We start from the raw sequence: 17,218 nt of genomic DNA on the forward strand, positions 1-17,218 counted from the left end.
AGAGTGCAGAAATTAGATTCAGCAGAGAAGGGGGTGGGGGAGGGGCGTGAGCCTGGGGCCTTAGACTCAGCAGCAAGGAGTTTAGGGAAGGAGGCTGAGTGGAAGAGGCTAGGTGCAGTTGTTCAGCAGAGGTATGGATTGGTTGGGGAAGAGACATAGACACGGATATATCAGGACAAGACAAGACAGACGACGTGACAGGCAGAGTTGGCCTCGGGGTCCTCATGTTGGGATGAGTGGCGGCGGCGCGGGTGATGTCATCAGAGGGCGCCGGGGGAAGCTGTGGAGCTGATGTTTCCTTTGTGTAGACTGCGGTTAAGTACAGGGAAAACAGAGCTTTTTTGGAAGCGTTTCTTTTAAAACAGACGCCATGTTTTCGAAGTATCCTCTGGAGGCTTGCTACGGTCCAGTTGGAAATCACGAGAGAAGATCCGGGAGAATGTGCATGATCCTCGAGAGAAGCGGGGGATATTTGGAGACTCTGCCGTGGAGGAACGGGAAGGCTGGGTTTGTGATGAGAGGGACTACAACGGCGGAACAGTCTTCGGCGAGGAGTTGGATCTCGTGAGGACTGGCTGGGAGATGAGCGGCGCTGATGTGGCACGGCAGGTGAAGGAGGCGATGAGACGGAGGTGAGGGGAGCGGGGGGAGAGGACTGGACGAGAGGGGTAGGAGAGTCTCCTGCACTGCAGAAAAGGTCTTCATCGGAGCAACGGATTTGCAGATCCATGAGAAGGGATTCGAGCTAGGCGAAAACGAACCATGCAGAAAACGAACGAGGAAGAGGAGATGGTGACGTTTGATATATATGGAGACCGGTTGCTTACATCAGGATTAGTGAGAATTGCAGCAGCTGTGTCGAATGAGCTCGGCTGCCTTCATTCCTCCCGAACGGTCATTAAAAACTCCATTGAAATATGTAAAAATTATTATTAAAACTCAAAAAACATGTCCAGAGTAGTTGGAATTTTCCTGCATGCCAAGTCCTATGATGCCTGAGAAATCTGAAGTAGGAGCAGCCCAGGCCTTTTCCTCAGTGTGGGGTGTGAGAAGAAGGAAGTGTCCTCACAAGAGTCCTCTAAAGACGACACAAGAAGAGAGACACAAGACTTTGCAGTGCACAGCCATGAGCAGGATTTATCTTCTCAGTCCAGTGAGAAGTTGGGGGTGAAGATGATTTTCCTATAACTCTTTTTTGGGTTCTGATCCTGAACACAGAATATAAGACAATAACAAATCAACTATTTGATGCCCTTTCTTTCTTTTTCCCTAGCTAACAAGACATTCAGACTCACCTTCCTTAATTAGATTTCTTCAGCTGTTGCCTTATTAATTATACCAGAGTTCATATCACAGAGCTGAGAGCAAGTGTGCCCTTTTAAGAAGAAGCGCTCTTAGTCACAAGAAGACGATGCACAGAAACGAGGCCGATTAAGAGTTTCAGAGCCACAGGTGTACTGATCTTGTCTCATCATCTTGTAGCTTCAGTAGGTCAGTGCTGGATGAGAGGCACTCAGTGTTGCACCACTCCTTGTCCCACCTGAACTGGCTCAGCTTCGTTAGAGTTGAAGGAATGTTATACATTTTATAAAAGCTAACACACTGCTTGTCTTTCAGCTTCCTATATCCTTATAACCCTGGCAAGTGGAAACGTACCAGGGGGCATCTATAGGTCAGTGGAAAAGTAAAGCTCATGTCTTAAATGTAGTAGAAAGAGAAGTCGAATGTCTTGGTTTGCGAATGTAAGCAGTAAGGAAAAGTCTTAATAGGGAGTTGTTTTTCTCTACCCAAGCTTGACTGAAAACGAATGATTTGTTTGAGGGATTAGGTAATCTATGTCAAAAGTAGGAAGTTTGTCTGTTACTGTGTATAAAAAACACTGAGCTACGTCTTTCGGGGAGACTAGCTGTTGCAAGCTTCACTCCCGTGTTCACACGAATAAACAGCTCTTCTTTCACCAGCATCCGAATTCTGTCATTTTAATGTTTCTTCAGAGTAAAGGAGATCAAAGAGTGAAAAGTCTGAGCCTGTAGCGTATTTGAGAAGAGGAGACAGGCAGCTCTTCAGCGATGCAGAGATAGTGGAGAACTGGGGAAGGCAGGGAAGAGGAATCAACAATATATTGTGTCTCCCCAGCTGTGCATGTACAGTGTTTGGGAATGATGCAGTATGTGTGTTCGTAGCCCCATCTAGGGGAGTCTGGAATAAAGACCGGTCATGATTGCTCCTGGATGTAGTGTTGGCTTAAGAACTACAACTCCCATAAACACACTGAGCGACCTGACAGCGTCTACATCACAGCCTCTATCCTGCCTGGCTGTGGTGGCATCTGGCAGGTCCCTCCCAGTACTGCAGCAGCTTCACGGGTGTCTGTGGTCATGGGAGCACGCAGAAGGACCTCACACATGTGCCTGGTTACGTGGTCATTGTGAAAAAAAAGTGTACAAAAGCGGTACAACTTTTTACAAAAGCTAAAAAAGAAGCCATCGCATAGAAGAGTTTGATTTGAACGTTAAAAAATAAACAGCTGCTTTTTTTTATCGGTGCAGTTTCTGTCTTGTCGGATCAGTCAGATAAGCCTATCTTGAGACCAGGTGCAGATAAACTGCTCTGAGACATCAAGCTGTCAGCAAGCCGATCTCATAATCAGCAGATCACCAGTTCTGTGCAGAGTAGGGAACCTTAACAGCAGTTCTGGGTCAGGGTGCTGCTGCACAGCATGAGACATGATCATATAGAGGGAGGGTAAATGCATAGCAGCGACAACCTTTTTGCTATTAACTAGTGTATCTGTGAGCTACCAGCACTGATTTACTACAGATACAGACTTAGTAATAGTAATAGGTTTATTCCCTGCTGATGAGAGAAGAAAGAAAACACAATGTTTCAGCTATGGATCCTTCTTCGGGTGTCACACCACAGCAGAAACGTTGTGTTGTTTGTTTCTTCTCTTTTCAGCTGGAATAAACCCGTTTCTTGTTTCTTGTAACAGGTCTGTTGTACTGTACTGGGAATGTAGCTCCTATTGTAACAGGACTGTTGTACTGTACTGGGACTGTAGCCCCTATTGTAACAGGACTGTTCTACTGTACTGGGACTGTAGCTTCTATTGTAACTGGACTGTTGTACTGTACTGCGACTGTAGCTCCTAATGTGTGAGGACTCTTCTGCTGTGCTGTTGCTTTTACTTAAAGCTTATTCCTTACTCTCTGTTATAGAGCATTATTTAAAATCTTTGATTTCAGCAGAAAGAGTCACAGTAAAAATGGAGGAAGGAGAAAACTGGACAGACCTTTTGATAATCATTATTTTGACCCCCATTTCCATTTTAATTCTGTGTACTTTGTTTTTTTAATTGTTTGTTGTTGTGTTTAATATAAAATAGATCTTCAATATAAAACATGCATTTTTATTAAAAATACATACAGTATTTATATGTAGAAGAATTAAATCCATGTTTTCTTTTTTTGAGAAAAACGTTTAAAAGACGAGTTGCCTTCATTGCCAAGTCCTTGTATGAGGTACATGAAAACCTGCCTTTGTGCTTCCTGTGTTTCTGGTCCCTGGAAGACGAAGAGTTCAAGAAAGAATACATTGTGGGCAGAGTGGAGCAGCCCACCCACCTGCCCCCTTCACTGCCCACCACCCTTCATATAAAACCCATCTGCAAATCCTTATTCAACAGCAGGACCAAGCCACTTCCACTCCTCTCAGAACCTCTGGTTCCCTGAGATTTTAACTGTGTGCTGCACTTGCTGTCTCCATCGTGAGTCTGAATGGGTTTGTTGACTTCTTGCAGATCCCTTGTGGTGGTGTACTGGTTGGAGAAGCAGTGCAGTAGATGGTTACAACACCTGAGCTTGAAAAGTCTCTTTAGTTTCTTCTGGAAGTTTTCTGCTAGTTCAGTACATGTTTCACAGAACAGCTGGGTGTCGGAAAGGACAAACCGTGGAATGGCAGGAGAGCGAAAAAGACCCTATGCGTAGCGGTGAGACGGGGGTTAGCCCTGGCTCAGCTGTTCAGGAAATGCCGTATAGAAACCTATGCCCTTAAATAGCGGACGTGGGGCGACCTGATGCTAGGCGGGTTTCAGGACAACCGAACCTCAATGCTGAGTGAGGAGCAGAGCAGAAGCAGGAAATAAATAGGCTACACAACAAAACACACCAGAAAGACATGAATAATCACAGGGAACTAGGAACAGGAGAGAAGTACAGAGCCCTCTAGGTGTACTGGGCGTGACAGCAGCTGAGCACACTGAAGTCAAACAGTGGTTTTCACGCACAGAGAAAGATTGGGTGATGCAGCAGGACCAGTCAATGTGGAGCAGGTTTCTTGTTGACCAATCAGCAGGGAGAATCCTGCTGCCCAATTGCTGTAGAGGATTGATGTTGTGTGGGTATAGTTGAGTGAGATTGATGCTGACCAATGTCTATCAGGGGATGTCAGTGATGATGAATCGCTATCTGAGCGCTGGCTAAGCTGGATTCTGATAACACTGGGAGATTCATACCAGCGATTCTGAGGCAGACGTGGGATTTTGAGGGGAGGATGGTGTCAGCTGTCAGCAGATTCTGTTGAGCTGAATTCAGTGATGTCTGTTCCCCCTTTTTGTTAAAAACATGGAACTTGCCCAACTAGCCATGAGGATTTATGTAAGAGTTTTAAGCTCTTACATCCTATGTGGAGCTGTGTGACATGGACTGTAGATCATGAGGCCGAGAAGGTGATTAAGATTCAGGATCTGAAGGTTTATGTTACATTGATCTGAGGAAAGGAGCTCTGTGTTTAAAACTCAAATGTGTTTCATTCTTCAGGTGTTCAGTGTGTCTGTAGCTGTCAGTGAAAGTTTGGGAAGGGGGGCTCAGAATGTGGAGATCCAGGCAGCCAGCAGAAGGTGGAGCACAGCCAGGAGGAGGACTGTGTGGGTGAAGGGGGTGTAGAGGGCACTGGGGCTGCTTTTGGAGATGAGGGGAACTCTGGAGCCCACAGTCTCCTGCAGGAAGCTCGCGTAACGTGAGACCATTATGAACGACGTTGTTGAGAGAGCGCGCGTGGTGCTGTTGCCAGGGACAATCACACTGGCCTGAATCCAAATGGAGTTCCATTTGCAGACCAGGGGACCTCCTGTGTCTCCCTGTGCAGAGTAAGACAGACGGGGGTTAACATGACATGGATTGATTGACTTCTAAATGACATAACTTCTGTAAATCTGAAACTGAAAGAAGAGTTGTGATGGAGGTGTGCTCACCTGCTCCAGGTCCAGAGGAGAAGTACAGATGGTGTCAGCTGAAGATCCGTTGATACACTGGACGATTGTTGTACTTTTTTCCTGGAGGAGCGCTAAAGGAACAGAGAAGCACAACAATTTTAGCATCTCCTGGATCACATACCACACCTTTAATTCCATTGGATTGGACACTGGTCTTGTTCAAGACCCACCCCCCCCCCCCCCAACTAAAAAGCACTGGTCCCCATTTGTGCAGCTGGTTCAGGCTGTGTGAGACACTCATCATGTCTGCAATCAAGAAACGGACTCCTCATAGACCTTCAAGGGGAAGTTTCCAGTTTGACTCACCAGCAGTTGTGTTGCCCCAGCCGGTGACCCAGCACTGAGTGCCAGGGGTGAATGAGAATTCTGCCCCTGCCAGGCAGACGCTCAGGATGTAGTCTGTGAAGGAGACATTGGTGTCCAGTCTCAAGAGGGCGATGTTGGTGCCACTAAGGCTGCTGGTGAAAATGTTCAGGACTCCAGTGGATTTCTCTAAGGTGTTGGAGCTTGTCTGGTTCTGCCTGCCCAGGAACACTCTCCATTCACTGGTGTTCACAGAGCTGGAGAGAGAAGGAGACAGAGAGAGAGGGTTTAATACAGACTCGGAGAACATTGCACTGTAATACCACTGTGACAAACACTAATGCAAATCAGAGGGAAAGTAACACATCATCAAACAATCAGTGTAAATCAGTCAATATTCACCATTTCACCCCCTGATGTTACAAGCTTTTACACTTTCTTGCAGTGAGTCATAGTTCTTCTGGGATTTATCTGTTGATTTTTCACCACTCTTCAGTGACTTCCTTTCTTCTCTATGTAGCTGGTTGTTACTGAGTCCCAAGTACCTGTACAGTCGAGCCTCGCATCATCAGTGCGAAAGTGATCATGTTCATCAGACAGTTGTAGTACAGGGGCTCCTCACAGTGTGTTCCCCCTTTTTATGATTTCCTGCACTTATGTAGCTGTTTTTATTGGGGAAAATAACACTGCATTCCCTGCATTTATGTTTCCATTGCAAGTAGAAAACAAAAAGGTTGAAGAAGTAGGGTGCCTCGTTAGTGTGCGCAGGCTGCAAAGCAACGAGATTTGTTCCATGCTGAAAAGAAAAGAGACGCAATGTTTCAGCTGTGGAACCTTCTTCAGGTGTGAGGGAGAGAGGAAGATCAGCAGTTGATAGATAAAGCATGGGAGCACAAAAGCCGGGAGTGGAGAGGAGGCAGGAGAGAAGGAGCATCGACTCTCGGGTGACGTGAAGTCAAAACCTGCAAATAAATAGAGAGAATTAGAAGGAAATGAATCTGTCATTGAGAGAAAATTCAGAGAGAGAGAGGTGTGATCCCAATTTCATGATAAATTTGGTTTCGGATGTCTTTCTGCAATAGGTGTTCTGAAACCCCTCTGTGAGGATGCAGACTGAGAGATCAGTCGGATCAGGTATGATGTACAGGTAAAATGGGAAACTATGGGCGTGGAGAGCCCATATTTCCCTGAAATGGTCCCCCAGTCTCCTACCTGTCTCACCAATGTAAATAGCTGGGCATTTTTTGCAAGAGATGCAGTAAATAAGGTTGCTGGAAATACATGATGTCAATTGGGTGATCCAGAATTACCCAGAAGAGTCTTGAATAAGCGTGGTCTTGGATATATGTTTGCAGAGAGTTCTGTTACAGGGGAATGTGGATTGGAGATTTGCAGGTGGGTTTTGGTCTCTATCTGGGTAAGAGGGGCAGGTCGGTTTTGGTCTCTGTCTGGGTGAGAGGGACAGGTGGGGTTGGTCTGTACCTGGATAAGAGGGACAGTTGGGGCTGGTCTGAACCTGGGTGAGAGGGACAGGTGGGGTTGGTCTGTACCTGGGTGAGAGGGACAGGTGGGGTTGGTCTGTACCTGGGTAAGAGGGACAGGTGGGGTTGGTCTGTACCTGGGTAAGAGGGGAAGGTGGGTTTTGGTCTGTACCTGAGTGAGAGGGACAGGTGGGGTTGGTCTGTACCTGGGTGAGAGGGACAGGTGGGGTTGGTCTGTACCTGGGTGAGAGGGACAGGTGTGGTTGGCCTGTACCTGGGTAAGAGGGACAGGTGGCGCTGGTCTGTACCTGGGTGAGAGGGACAGGTGGCGCTGGTCTGTACCTGGGTGAGAGGGACAGGTGTGGTTGGCCTGTACCTGGGTAAGAGGGACAGGTGGCGCTGGTCTGTACCTGGGTGAGAGGGACAGGTGGGGTTGGTCTGTACCTGGGTGAGAGGGACAGGTGGCGCTGGTCTGTACCTGGGTGAGAGGGACAGGTGGGGTTGGTCTGTACGTGGGTGAGAGGGACAGGTGGGGTTGGTCTGTACGTGGGTGAGAGGGACAGGTGGCGCTGGTCTGTACCTGGGTGAGAGGGACAGGTGGGGTTGGTCTGTACCTGGGTGAGAGGGACAGGTGGCGCTGCTCTGTACCTGGGTGAGAGGGACAGGTGGGTTTTGGTCTGTACCTGGGTAAGAGGGGCAGGTGGGTTTTGGTCTGTACCTGGGTGAGAGGGACAGGTGGGTTTGCTCTGTACCTGGGTAAGACGGACAGGTAGGGCTGATCTGTACCTGGGTAAGCACTGTGCAGCTGTCATCACCCAGTCGCTGGCGATGAGGGTCCCTCCACACACGTGACTGCCATTCCTCTGCAGGCTGGCCATCCAGGGCCAGAACCCATCTGCAGCTGACTGACCCCCAATGAGGCGTGTATTTCTGGGCCTCCCGCAGACTTGGGCTGAAAGACACAGTAAGTCAGCAGATTCGTATCATTGGAAGTAGATAAAGGTGTCCTATATCTTGCCATTGTGATTAAGCTGTGTGATTCTTGTTATCACCCAGTCTCTCATAAGTTGTTAAACTAAATGGATTAAGTGTATCAAATTTGGTGTTCAAACAACATGAGAAAGCAGTCTGCCATAATTGTTCTCAGTCTTGCTATTGCATGACCTTTGGATCCCCAGAATGTGATTCTATCATCTGAATCTAAATGGAGTCAATGGATGTTGCATGCACCTTTTTGTACTGTGAGAGAGCAGAACTAGAGACCATAGTTGCAAAGTCATCCAACTCTTGGAGAGCTCTGGAAATGCTTTACGTCATTATTACTGAAGGGCCCTGGCAAAAAGCTGAAGACATTCCAGCTCGACTGAATTGTCTGTAAGAGCTTTCCACAGAAAGCCTATAAGAAGAAACTAGGTGATGATATTAGTGGTGTCGTGTCGTTATCTGGAAAATATGACCCATTTTGTTATGGACATTCATATTTAATATATTGATTCACGAGGGACGGTGTTCAATCCCTTCTGCTGTTTATTAGAGGTTGAACATCTGTCATGTCTAATGCTCCCATGTACAGTATCATCACCAAATCACTGAGAAAACAGCAGTTCAGCTTGTTGAGATGGGTGGATTTGTGTCATCCTTTTCTCCTTCCACACACTCTCACGTTGGATGTATCCTGGATTTTACTCACTGGGGCCTGCAGTCGTGGGGCTGGCAGTAGTTGTAGTTGTGGGACGGGCAGTGGGCACTGCTGCTGTGGCACCACAGGTAAAGCTGCTGTCGGCGTCTGTGCCACTGGAGGTGAAGGTCACAAAGCCTGTGGCTCCCGACCCCACTTGTCCGTTAATCCAGTCCTGGTACTGGGACACCCTGGTGTACACCCCTGGGAGATCGGGCCGGGCACAGCCATAACCGAAACTCACAATACCAGCCTGAACCCAGGCAGAGCCCTGCTTGCAGACCAGGGGACCCCCTGAGTCTCCCTAAAGACAGATAAAAGACTGTTAGAACAGGCAGACTGACCACACAGTGTTGTCCACTAACACCAGTCTGTGTCTGGTGAAACTACCAGTACAGAGCATTGACCCAACAAGAGCACTGTGTGGTGCAGCTCAACACTTGTTGTAAACAGCGAGATGCTTAGAGAAAAGGTTTTTCCAGCTACCTGGCAGGAGTCCTTGCCCCCCTGCAGCACTCCCGCACAGATCATGTTGCCAGTGACACTGTTCGCTCCGAAGATCACATCATTCAGACACCCACACTGTCTGTTCCCAATGATGGGCAGCTGGACCTCCTGCAGGGTCAAGGGTAGAGTTGTCCCTAGAACACAAGAGAGTTTGTTACTACCATAAAGTGCCCACAAGCTGGAACTTATCTCTTGGAAGGACAACTGTAGCAGGATCTGCTGAGCCCTCATCTAACCCTCCAGTGTCCCAGAAGATAAAGATCTTTACAGGAATTTAAACATGTCGACCATGACAGAGTCTCTTTCGTCCATCAATGGAGCCTGGTCCTCAGTGTACTGAGATCTAAATCATCGGATCGCAGACTGAGAGCTCGACTTAATTTGCATTACTCTTTTTCTAGAGTGAGCAGGATAATCTAAGTTCGTCCTCAATAAATTTCACAGGGAGATTTACAGGGGTCAAGTCATGTGCACTAATGCACTGATCAGTATACACTGCTGATGAAGAATGGCAGTGGAGCTGTGTTAATGAGGAGTGAATTGATCTATAGTGCCAAGCCTTCACTCTCTTGTGTTCCTTCTTGTAGCTAGTCTTGCAAGTAAGTCTCTTGCAAGTATCCACACACAGGTGTAAAATCATGTAGGCTCAGATGATCTGCAAGTAGAGTGCAAGTGTTTATTTTCTGTGTTGACATTCCAATTGGCCTTCTATTGTGGTGCAGATATCCAATCATCCATGTTCAATTGAGAGAAGGGATTAAGGTCAGTACAACCTCTAATAGGTGAAATAATGTGTGAATTCTTTACACTTACATAGCGCTTTTCTGGGCACTCCACTCAAAGCACTTTACAGGTAATAGGGATCTCCACACATCAGCTATCAATGGGTAGGAGAACAGAGTAATGAAGCCAGTTCATAACAGTGGTCTGTTTTAGCAAAGGAATGTGTTTCACTGGGATACACTCACCACCTTCAACAGTGGTCCCCCAGCCAGTGACCCAGCAGCTGGTCCCATTGTAGAAGGAGCTGCTGGTATCAGCCAGACAGACGGGCTGGATGTAGTTGTTGAAGGAGACAGAACTGCTCATTTTCATCAGGGTCAGGTCATTGTTGTTGGTTGAAGAGTCATAGTTTGGATGCTTGATGATCTGCTGGACCCCTCTGGACACTGTGTTGGTGCTAGAGCCCGTGTCTGTCACTCCCAGATACACTGTCCACTGACTCAGAGTTGTGGAGCTGGAGAGTGAAAGAGGGGAGAAAGCGAGAAGAGTTCAAACATTTCTGATGGCAATAGAAAAAGTTTCTCACTGACCAGTGTGAATGATCGCAAAACCCAGTAATTCATCACATTTTCTGTTGTACCGATGACTTATATAAGAGTTTAAGAGCTCATGAGCTCTGCAGTCATTGCCTGTCACAGTCCACAGTCATCACAATCTGCAGTTCCTGTCAGCACTGTACATACTGACAGAGGGGGTCCTGTTTCTCTCCTACCCTGAAAAGCAGTGCGCTGCAGTCAGCACCCACTGGCTGTTGATGAGGGTCCCCCCACATGTGTGGGCCCCATTCAGACGCAGACTGGCCTGCCAGGGCCAGGACCCCAGCTGGGCAGACTGGCCCCCAACGATCCTGGTGTTGAGGACAGCCTGTCCACAGACTGGAGCTTAGAGAAATGAAGAAGCTAAGTTAATGTAGGTCCTGTAGTTTCTTGCCTTATTAATTACTGACTAGGTACTTGATTGGCTAGTGAATGGTGTTTTGTGTTTATTAGTGAACTGGTGTCTCCTCTCCTGTTGTAAGTTTATTACTCAGGGATTCTCTGTGATTTCCTCTCTCTCACTGTGTCTCCTGTCCTGTGGTGTGTGTTTATTACTGAGGGATTCTCTGTGATCTCCTCTCTCTCACTGTGTCTCCTGTCCTGTTGTGTGTGCTTATCACTGAGGGATTCTCTGTGATCTCCTCTCTCTCACTGTGTCTCCTGATCTGTTGTGTGTGTTTAATACTGAGGGATTCTCTGTGATCTCCTCTCTCTCTCTCTCTCACTCACTGTGTCTCCTGTCCTGTTGTGTGTGTTTATCACTGAGGGATTCTTTGTGATCTCCTCTCTCTCACTGTGTCTCCTGTCCTGTTATGTGTGTTTACCACTGAGGGATTCTCTGTGATCTCTTCACTGTCATTGTGTCTCCTGTCCTTTTGTGTGTTTTTTACCATCCGGAGATTCAATATTCTTACCAGTCTGCACTTGTGATTCTGAAAAGTAAGCAAAAGATAAGAATCATTAGGACAATAATGGCTTAATTACTAAGTTATATAAAAAACAGAAGGGGGGTTGTGCAAGTGAAAACTCTTGTCTAAACACACTACTGGTTTCAGCCCGGTAGTGTAACACAAATGAGTGCCGTTTCTTGTACTGTAATCTGCAAGGCTGCCCTCAGCTGACCACAGTAGAGCATCCTCCAGGAGGAAAGACTCAGTGTGCTGTTTTTCCAGTAATTGCAGTGAATTGGGAATCAACAGTCTGATCTCTACCTGGACTCACCAGTGATGTCAAGCCAGAAATGATGCTGCTTCCATTGTAACTCTCCGTGTACATTCACTGTCCCTGACTCTCCCTGTTCACATTGGAAATTCCCTGCCCCTCCTCCCAGCCACAAGGGGTAACTGTTGCTTACGAAGCTGAGCAAACCTTGCCAAGTACAATGATTCAAATTGTACAGTACTACTACTCTCATGGATCACAAGTTCAGCGTTCAATGTGCCTTTCCCAGCCACAGGGGAGTACTGGTACTGCGAAAACATAGGAGGTCCCAACAAACTCAAAGCCAGCGAACACATTTGGCCTGTTGGGCTGCAGGTCTTTGGTTGCAGCTGCACTGAGCCTGTGTCACTGAAAACTGAATGTCTGGACTGTAGCCCAGTCTGTATTTTGCTCTGTTGTTTGAGCCACTGGGGAAACTGATGCTAAGTCAGTATATGGTGAACAGGTTATTAGTGTGGAAATAATCAAAGTACATTTTTTAATTGTACCAGGAACTGAACTGAATGCTAGGATCTGTTTCAACAGGTGTCAGATAACTTTCACTAAACTATTTTTTAAAATATTTTTCGCTGTGAAGAATATTCACTTTAAAGGACAGAAGAATAACAGTAACACAACTGAACATCTCCCACCTGTTGTCAGGCTCTGAGGGCAAGTGGGGTTTGTCTGAACCTTGACCCTACTCTTTGCTCCATCTCCCGTATTCCCTATTTCTTCTCACTTATTCCTCATTCTGTTTTCGCTGTTCCCTATCACACATTTTCTTTTCCAATATACTTCTTTGCTTGTTCCTTAAATCACATACACTACTCCATTTCCCCTCAAGTACTACTTATTGTTAACTCTGCATGTAGATCAGATCGGAACATTTCTGTGGTGAAATATGTGCTGCGCAACCCTAACAACATCGTGTTACATTAGTCATACAGTGACTAGTGAGCAGGAAGGACGTTGTCATGCAACCCTAACAACATCGTGTTACACTAGTGATACAGTGACTAGTGAGCAGGAAGGACGTTGTCACGCAACCCTAACAACATCGTGTTACATTAGTGATACAGTGACTAGTGAGCAGGAAGGACCTTGTCACGCAACCCTAACAACATGTTGTTACATTAGTCATACAGTGACTAGTGAGCAGGAAGGACGTTGTCACGCAACCCTAACAATATCGTGTTACATTAGTGATACAGTGACTAGTGAGCAGGAACTACCTCGTCACGTCGCGTTTCGTGGAAACTCTTGCTTGTGGTGGGCCCAGGGGTTTGTGACAACGTGGCGACTTACAGTACTTTCACAAAGTTCATGATTTTGTACTTAAATTAGAATTTGTAGTTTTCTTCTTTGCCTTCAAGTAATTTATTTTGTTCCTTCTATTTAATAACCAGCCTGAGAAATTAGGACCACAGGTCCCCTTTAAATCCTAAAACGTTTGCCAGAAGGAAGAAGTTAATATTCAGAGTTGAGGATGTGGGAAGGATCTGATATAATTTTTGCTGCCTGTTTGATTAAGGATTTTTCAAAGACTGTCTGTAGGGAGGGGTGCTGTTTCACTCCCATGACCTTCCAAGCTGTCTGGATGAGGTGGGTAATTTGTGATTTAAAATGAACTGATAGATTACCAAACCACACTGAAAAACCATATTTGATAATGCTCTTGGTTACAGCACGGTAAAAGAGTAGTATTACTTCCTGTCGAACCCCAAACACTCTTAGTCTTTGCAGGAAATATAAGCGCTGCTGAACTTTGGAGCAAACACTCTCAACATGAGTAGACCAGCACAGGTTACTGTGTAAACTTAGGTTTACACCTAAGTACTTATATGAATCAACCTGAGTGATACATTCATTGTAGATTACAACCTGTGAGTGATCACCAACTGCTCTGGGATTAAAACTATTTCTTTAGTTTTTTTAGCACTCAGATGCTTTTGTTATCACACCATTGCACAAACCTTTGGATTCCTGACATGTACACAGATGAGCTGCTACCTCTATGCATTAAGCCGAGAACCACTGTATCATCTGAGAATTTGAAAATGAAGTTGCTTTGACTACTGCTTGTACAATCATTTGTATAAAGTGTGAACAGAACTGGAGAGCTCACATAGCCCTGAGGGGCACCTGTGCTAATAGATCACGACTCGGAAAGAGTTTTGTTGACCCTGACATATGATGTGCAATTTGTTAAAAATGAATGGTACCATCTTATGGTAACATGTTATGGTTAACGGCTATTTGCTTCAACTTGCTTATCAATAGATGAGGCTGCAGCGTATTAAATCCAGAGCTGAAGTCCACAATCAGCATCCGAGCACAGGCATTGGGGTCCTCTAGGTGTTTTAGAACAAGATGCATAATGCTGTTAGCTGCATCATCTGTGTTTATATGCAAACTGATACGGATCCAGTACAGTGTTCACTTCTGAGCACAGCACGGATACCATAATCCTCTCAAAGCATTTCATCACAAGAGACGTCAGTGCTACTGGCCTGTAGTCATTCTTATCTGAGGGACAGGGCTTTGTATGAGGGTGACCAGTGAACATTGATTTGACTCCAGGTGTTTCCAAAGTTTTGTTGTTTTTTTTAAAGGAAAAAGCATTATTCAAACAGAAATAAACAGAGGGCCAAAATACACGGTCAGTGCTAACAAATGTCACAATCCTCCTCTAGGCAACAGGAAGTAATAAACACATTTTCTTCCTTGTTTCTCTGTTGTTGTTGTAATTATGGGAACACACAGTAACAAACATGAAATACAAGCACCAGCTGTGTTTCACAGGTTGAAGGAAGAAAGGAGACTATTTGAACACTGATGTCATATTGATAAGCTGCAGGACAATGGAGGGAGGGAGCAGGGTTCCTGTGTTAAAGGCCAGTGGTCTGAAACTGGTACAACTGGTTTTCATCACGAGCCTCGGGGCCTCACCCCTTTCTGTGCTGGAGTGGGTCTGTACAGAGCCCCACAGAGAAAGCAAGAACATCCAGAAACATACAGAAATAAAGCACTGCAGGAGCTTTCACATGTTCACATGCTCCGATTCTTAACAAAAGAAAAACCCAGCTGTCTGTACACCCATAATGGAAATACATGCTAATATTTGCCCCCCAGGATGCCCTGAGCGTGACACAGTCCAGTTCGGATAAGACTGAGAAGTGGGTAGAGATTCAGCTCAAATGAGTCAAATTTAAGGTTCTACATGCTAGTGGGAGAAAGGTTGTGTTAACACCAGGAGAAACGGAATTAGAACCCTACTAAAGACAAATTGCTTCAGGATTGTAGGAGACTTATTGTTCTCGGCAGAGTATAGAAAAGAGTACAGGATTTCAGACTAGGAGAATAAGAGCCAGTCCAATGGGAAAATGACCTAGAAGTCACAAGCACACAGCTGTGACTCCTGCGTCACAGATAAAGTCCTGATGGGTGAGCACGAATATAGGAAACAATTGAGCTATTATTATTTCAGAACTTCCTGGATAGACTTGAAGTATTGTGCTGGGTCTTCGAATGGAATCTCTTGATGTTGTTGGAAACGTTACGGACAGCCCTATACCGTTTTGTACGGAGGATGGAATGATAGCAGCTAAATGAATCGAGCCGCATCTTTGAACTCATGTTTTGCTGAAGTCACAGGAACCTGTTTTCGGATTCTTGTAGAAAGCCCCCCCCCCAGTCTGGAAACAAACCTAGCTGCTAGGATTTCGCTTGCCATGGTGTACCATGGAGCTGAACTTCAGTTGTACCTCCCTTTTTCCAGGGGCTATGGGGGAAGTAGCTTAGGTTAGTTTAGTTAGTAAGTTTAGTTAATTAGGTTTAATTAGCTGTTCTTTGGAAGCTGTGCTGTTCACTAAAGCTTCCATTCTGCATAATCCGTGGGTGCCTCTGCGTTCTGAGGTTGATATTATGCAGTGCAACAGTGTCCAAGTTCAGTTCTGAAGCCCCCCGCAGGAACTCGGTGTCGGTCCATTCGGGCCCAGCTCGGATCTTCAGGACGTCAGTGTTGTGGATAGCTCAGAAACCTGATTTCTTCAGCATTTCGAATCCGGATCTCCGTTTTGATCCTGTCACTTTCTGTCCCACCAGTGGCGGTGCCCTCAGTTTCGGTGCCTCTTCCCCGTGTCTGTGTGGGTTTTTTGCCCCGGAGCTCCTGTTTGCTGTGTGCTCAGCCCGTTCTAAGGAAGCTCTGCCTGGGTTAAGTGGTGAATGGGCAGCACCCAATTGTCCCCCATGTGTGTGTGTGTCCTGCAAAGGACTGGCATCCCAACCAGGGTAGAATGTTACTTTGCACCCTGTGCCTGGCAGGTTAGGCTCCTGCACACTTTTTAACATTTAATTATTTCCCAGAAATGAATGGATGGGCTTTCCAGGGGTGCCCGATGATAATGTTAATCAGTCTGAGATGTCAATACTTTCTGTTTGGTCACAACTGGATGGAGGGTCTCTTCCTTATTTCCTCAACCAAGGAGATCCAGCAGGGATCGTACAGAAACCCCTTCACAGTCTGAAACAGTTATTTCTATTGGACTCAGTTGGATTCCTACCGTGCCTTTAGATGCCTTTAGATATCTCTCTGTACATCACTAGAGACCCGGTACAGACGTAATGCAGACTCAATACAGCCCCAATACAGCCCCAATACAGCCCCAATACAGCCCCAGTATAGACCCAGTGCAGACTCAGTACAGCCCCAGTACAAAATCGATACAGCCAAAATACAGACCCAGTGCAGACTCGGTACAGACCCGTACAGTCACAGTATAGACCCAGCACAGACCCAGTTCAGAGTCGATACAGCTAAAGTACAGACCCAGCACAGGCCAGTTCAGACTCAATACAGCTAAAGTATAGACCCAGTGCAGACTCGGTACAGACCACGTACAGTCCCAGTATGGCCCCAGTACAGTACACCAGCTCATGCCTTTGTTTTTCAGATGCTTTAATTAAACTATATCAACAGTGTGTCCTGGATTCTGATTCTTTTAAATTGTATTTTAATAAACCTGAAAATAATTCAAATATTGGCCTATATTCTTGCTAGAAAATCATATCTAAAATAGAAACTCTGAACAATATGCACACAGGTAGGCACAAGAGTTACACACATACTATTAGGACAACAGCTTACCTGTTGCTAACAGCAGCAAAGCCAGGAGAGAGAACAGGTTGCCTCGCAGTGCCATGGTTCACAGTCTGACTTGCTTCAGGTATCACAGTGTTTGTACCCTGTCCCCCCACCTCCTGCTTTAATGAGGAACAGAAATACACCTGTCACATACCTTCTCTCTCTCTCTCCCTCCCTCTTCTCACCCTCCCCTTTACTCCAGCTTTGCCTTGCCTTCCCTCTGTCATCATTCCTCAGGCTCTAAGCAGTTTCAGTGGATTCTAGTGATCTCTCACCCACTCAGTTTGTTTGACTTTTGAAAACAGAATCCTT

At 46.1% G+C, this 17,218-nt stretch overlaps 1 protein-coding gene across 1 annotated transcript; it reads right to left on the bottom strand.

Moving 5' to 3' along the window:
* Positions 1 to 3,441: 3,441 nt before the first annotated feature.
* LOC148833977 (transmembrane protease serine 9-like) lies at positions 3,442 to 17,011 on the bottom strand. Its single transcript, XM_088915385.1, has 10 exons — positions 16,910 to 17,011; positions 11,475 to 11,492; positions 10,737 to 10,905; positions 10,210 to 10,478; positions 9,221 to 9,375; positions 8,747 to 9,038; positions 7,843 to 8,008; positions 5,579 to 5,832; positions 5,252 to 5,343; positions 3,442 to 5,137 (listed from the first exon to the last, which is right to left on the bottom strand). The coding sequence occupies exons 1-10, from the start codon at positions 16,962 to 16,964 to the stop codon at positions 4,865 to 4,867; spliced, it is 1,743 nt and encodes a 580-aa protein (XP_088771511.1). The 5' UTR covers positions 16,965 to 17,011; the 3' UTR covers positions 3,442 to 4,864.
* Positions 17,012 to 17,218: the final 207 nt, after the last annotated feature.

The sequence above is a fragment of the Atractosteus spatula genome, chromosome 5 (genome assembly GCF_055471065.1).
Source record: "Atractosteus spatula isolate fAtrSpa1 chromosome 5, fAtrSpa1.hap1, whole genome shotgun sequence".
Classification (NCBI taxonomy): Eukaryota; Metazoa; Chordata; class Actinopteri; order Semionotiformes; family Lepisosteidae; genus Atractosteus; species Atractosteus spatula.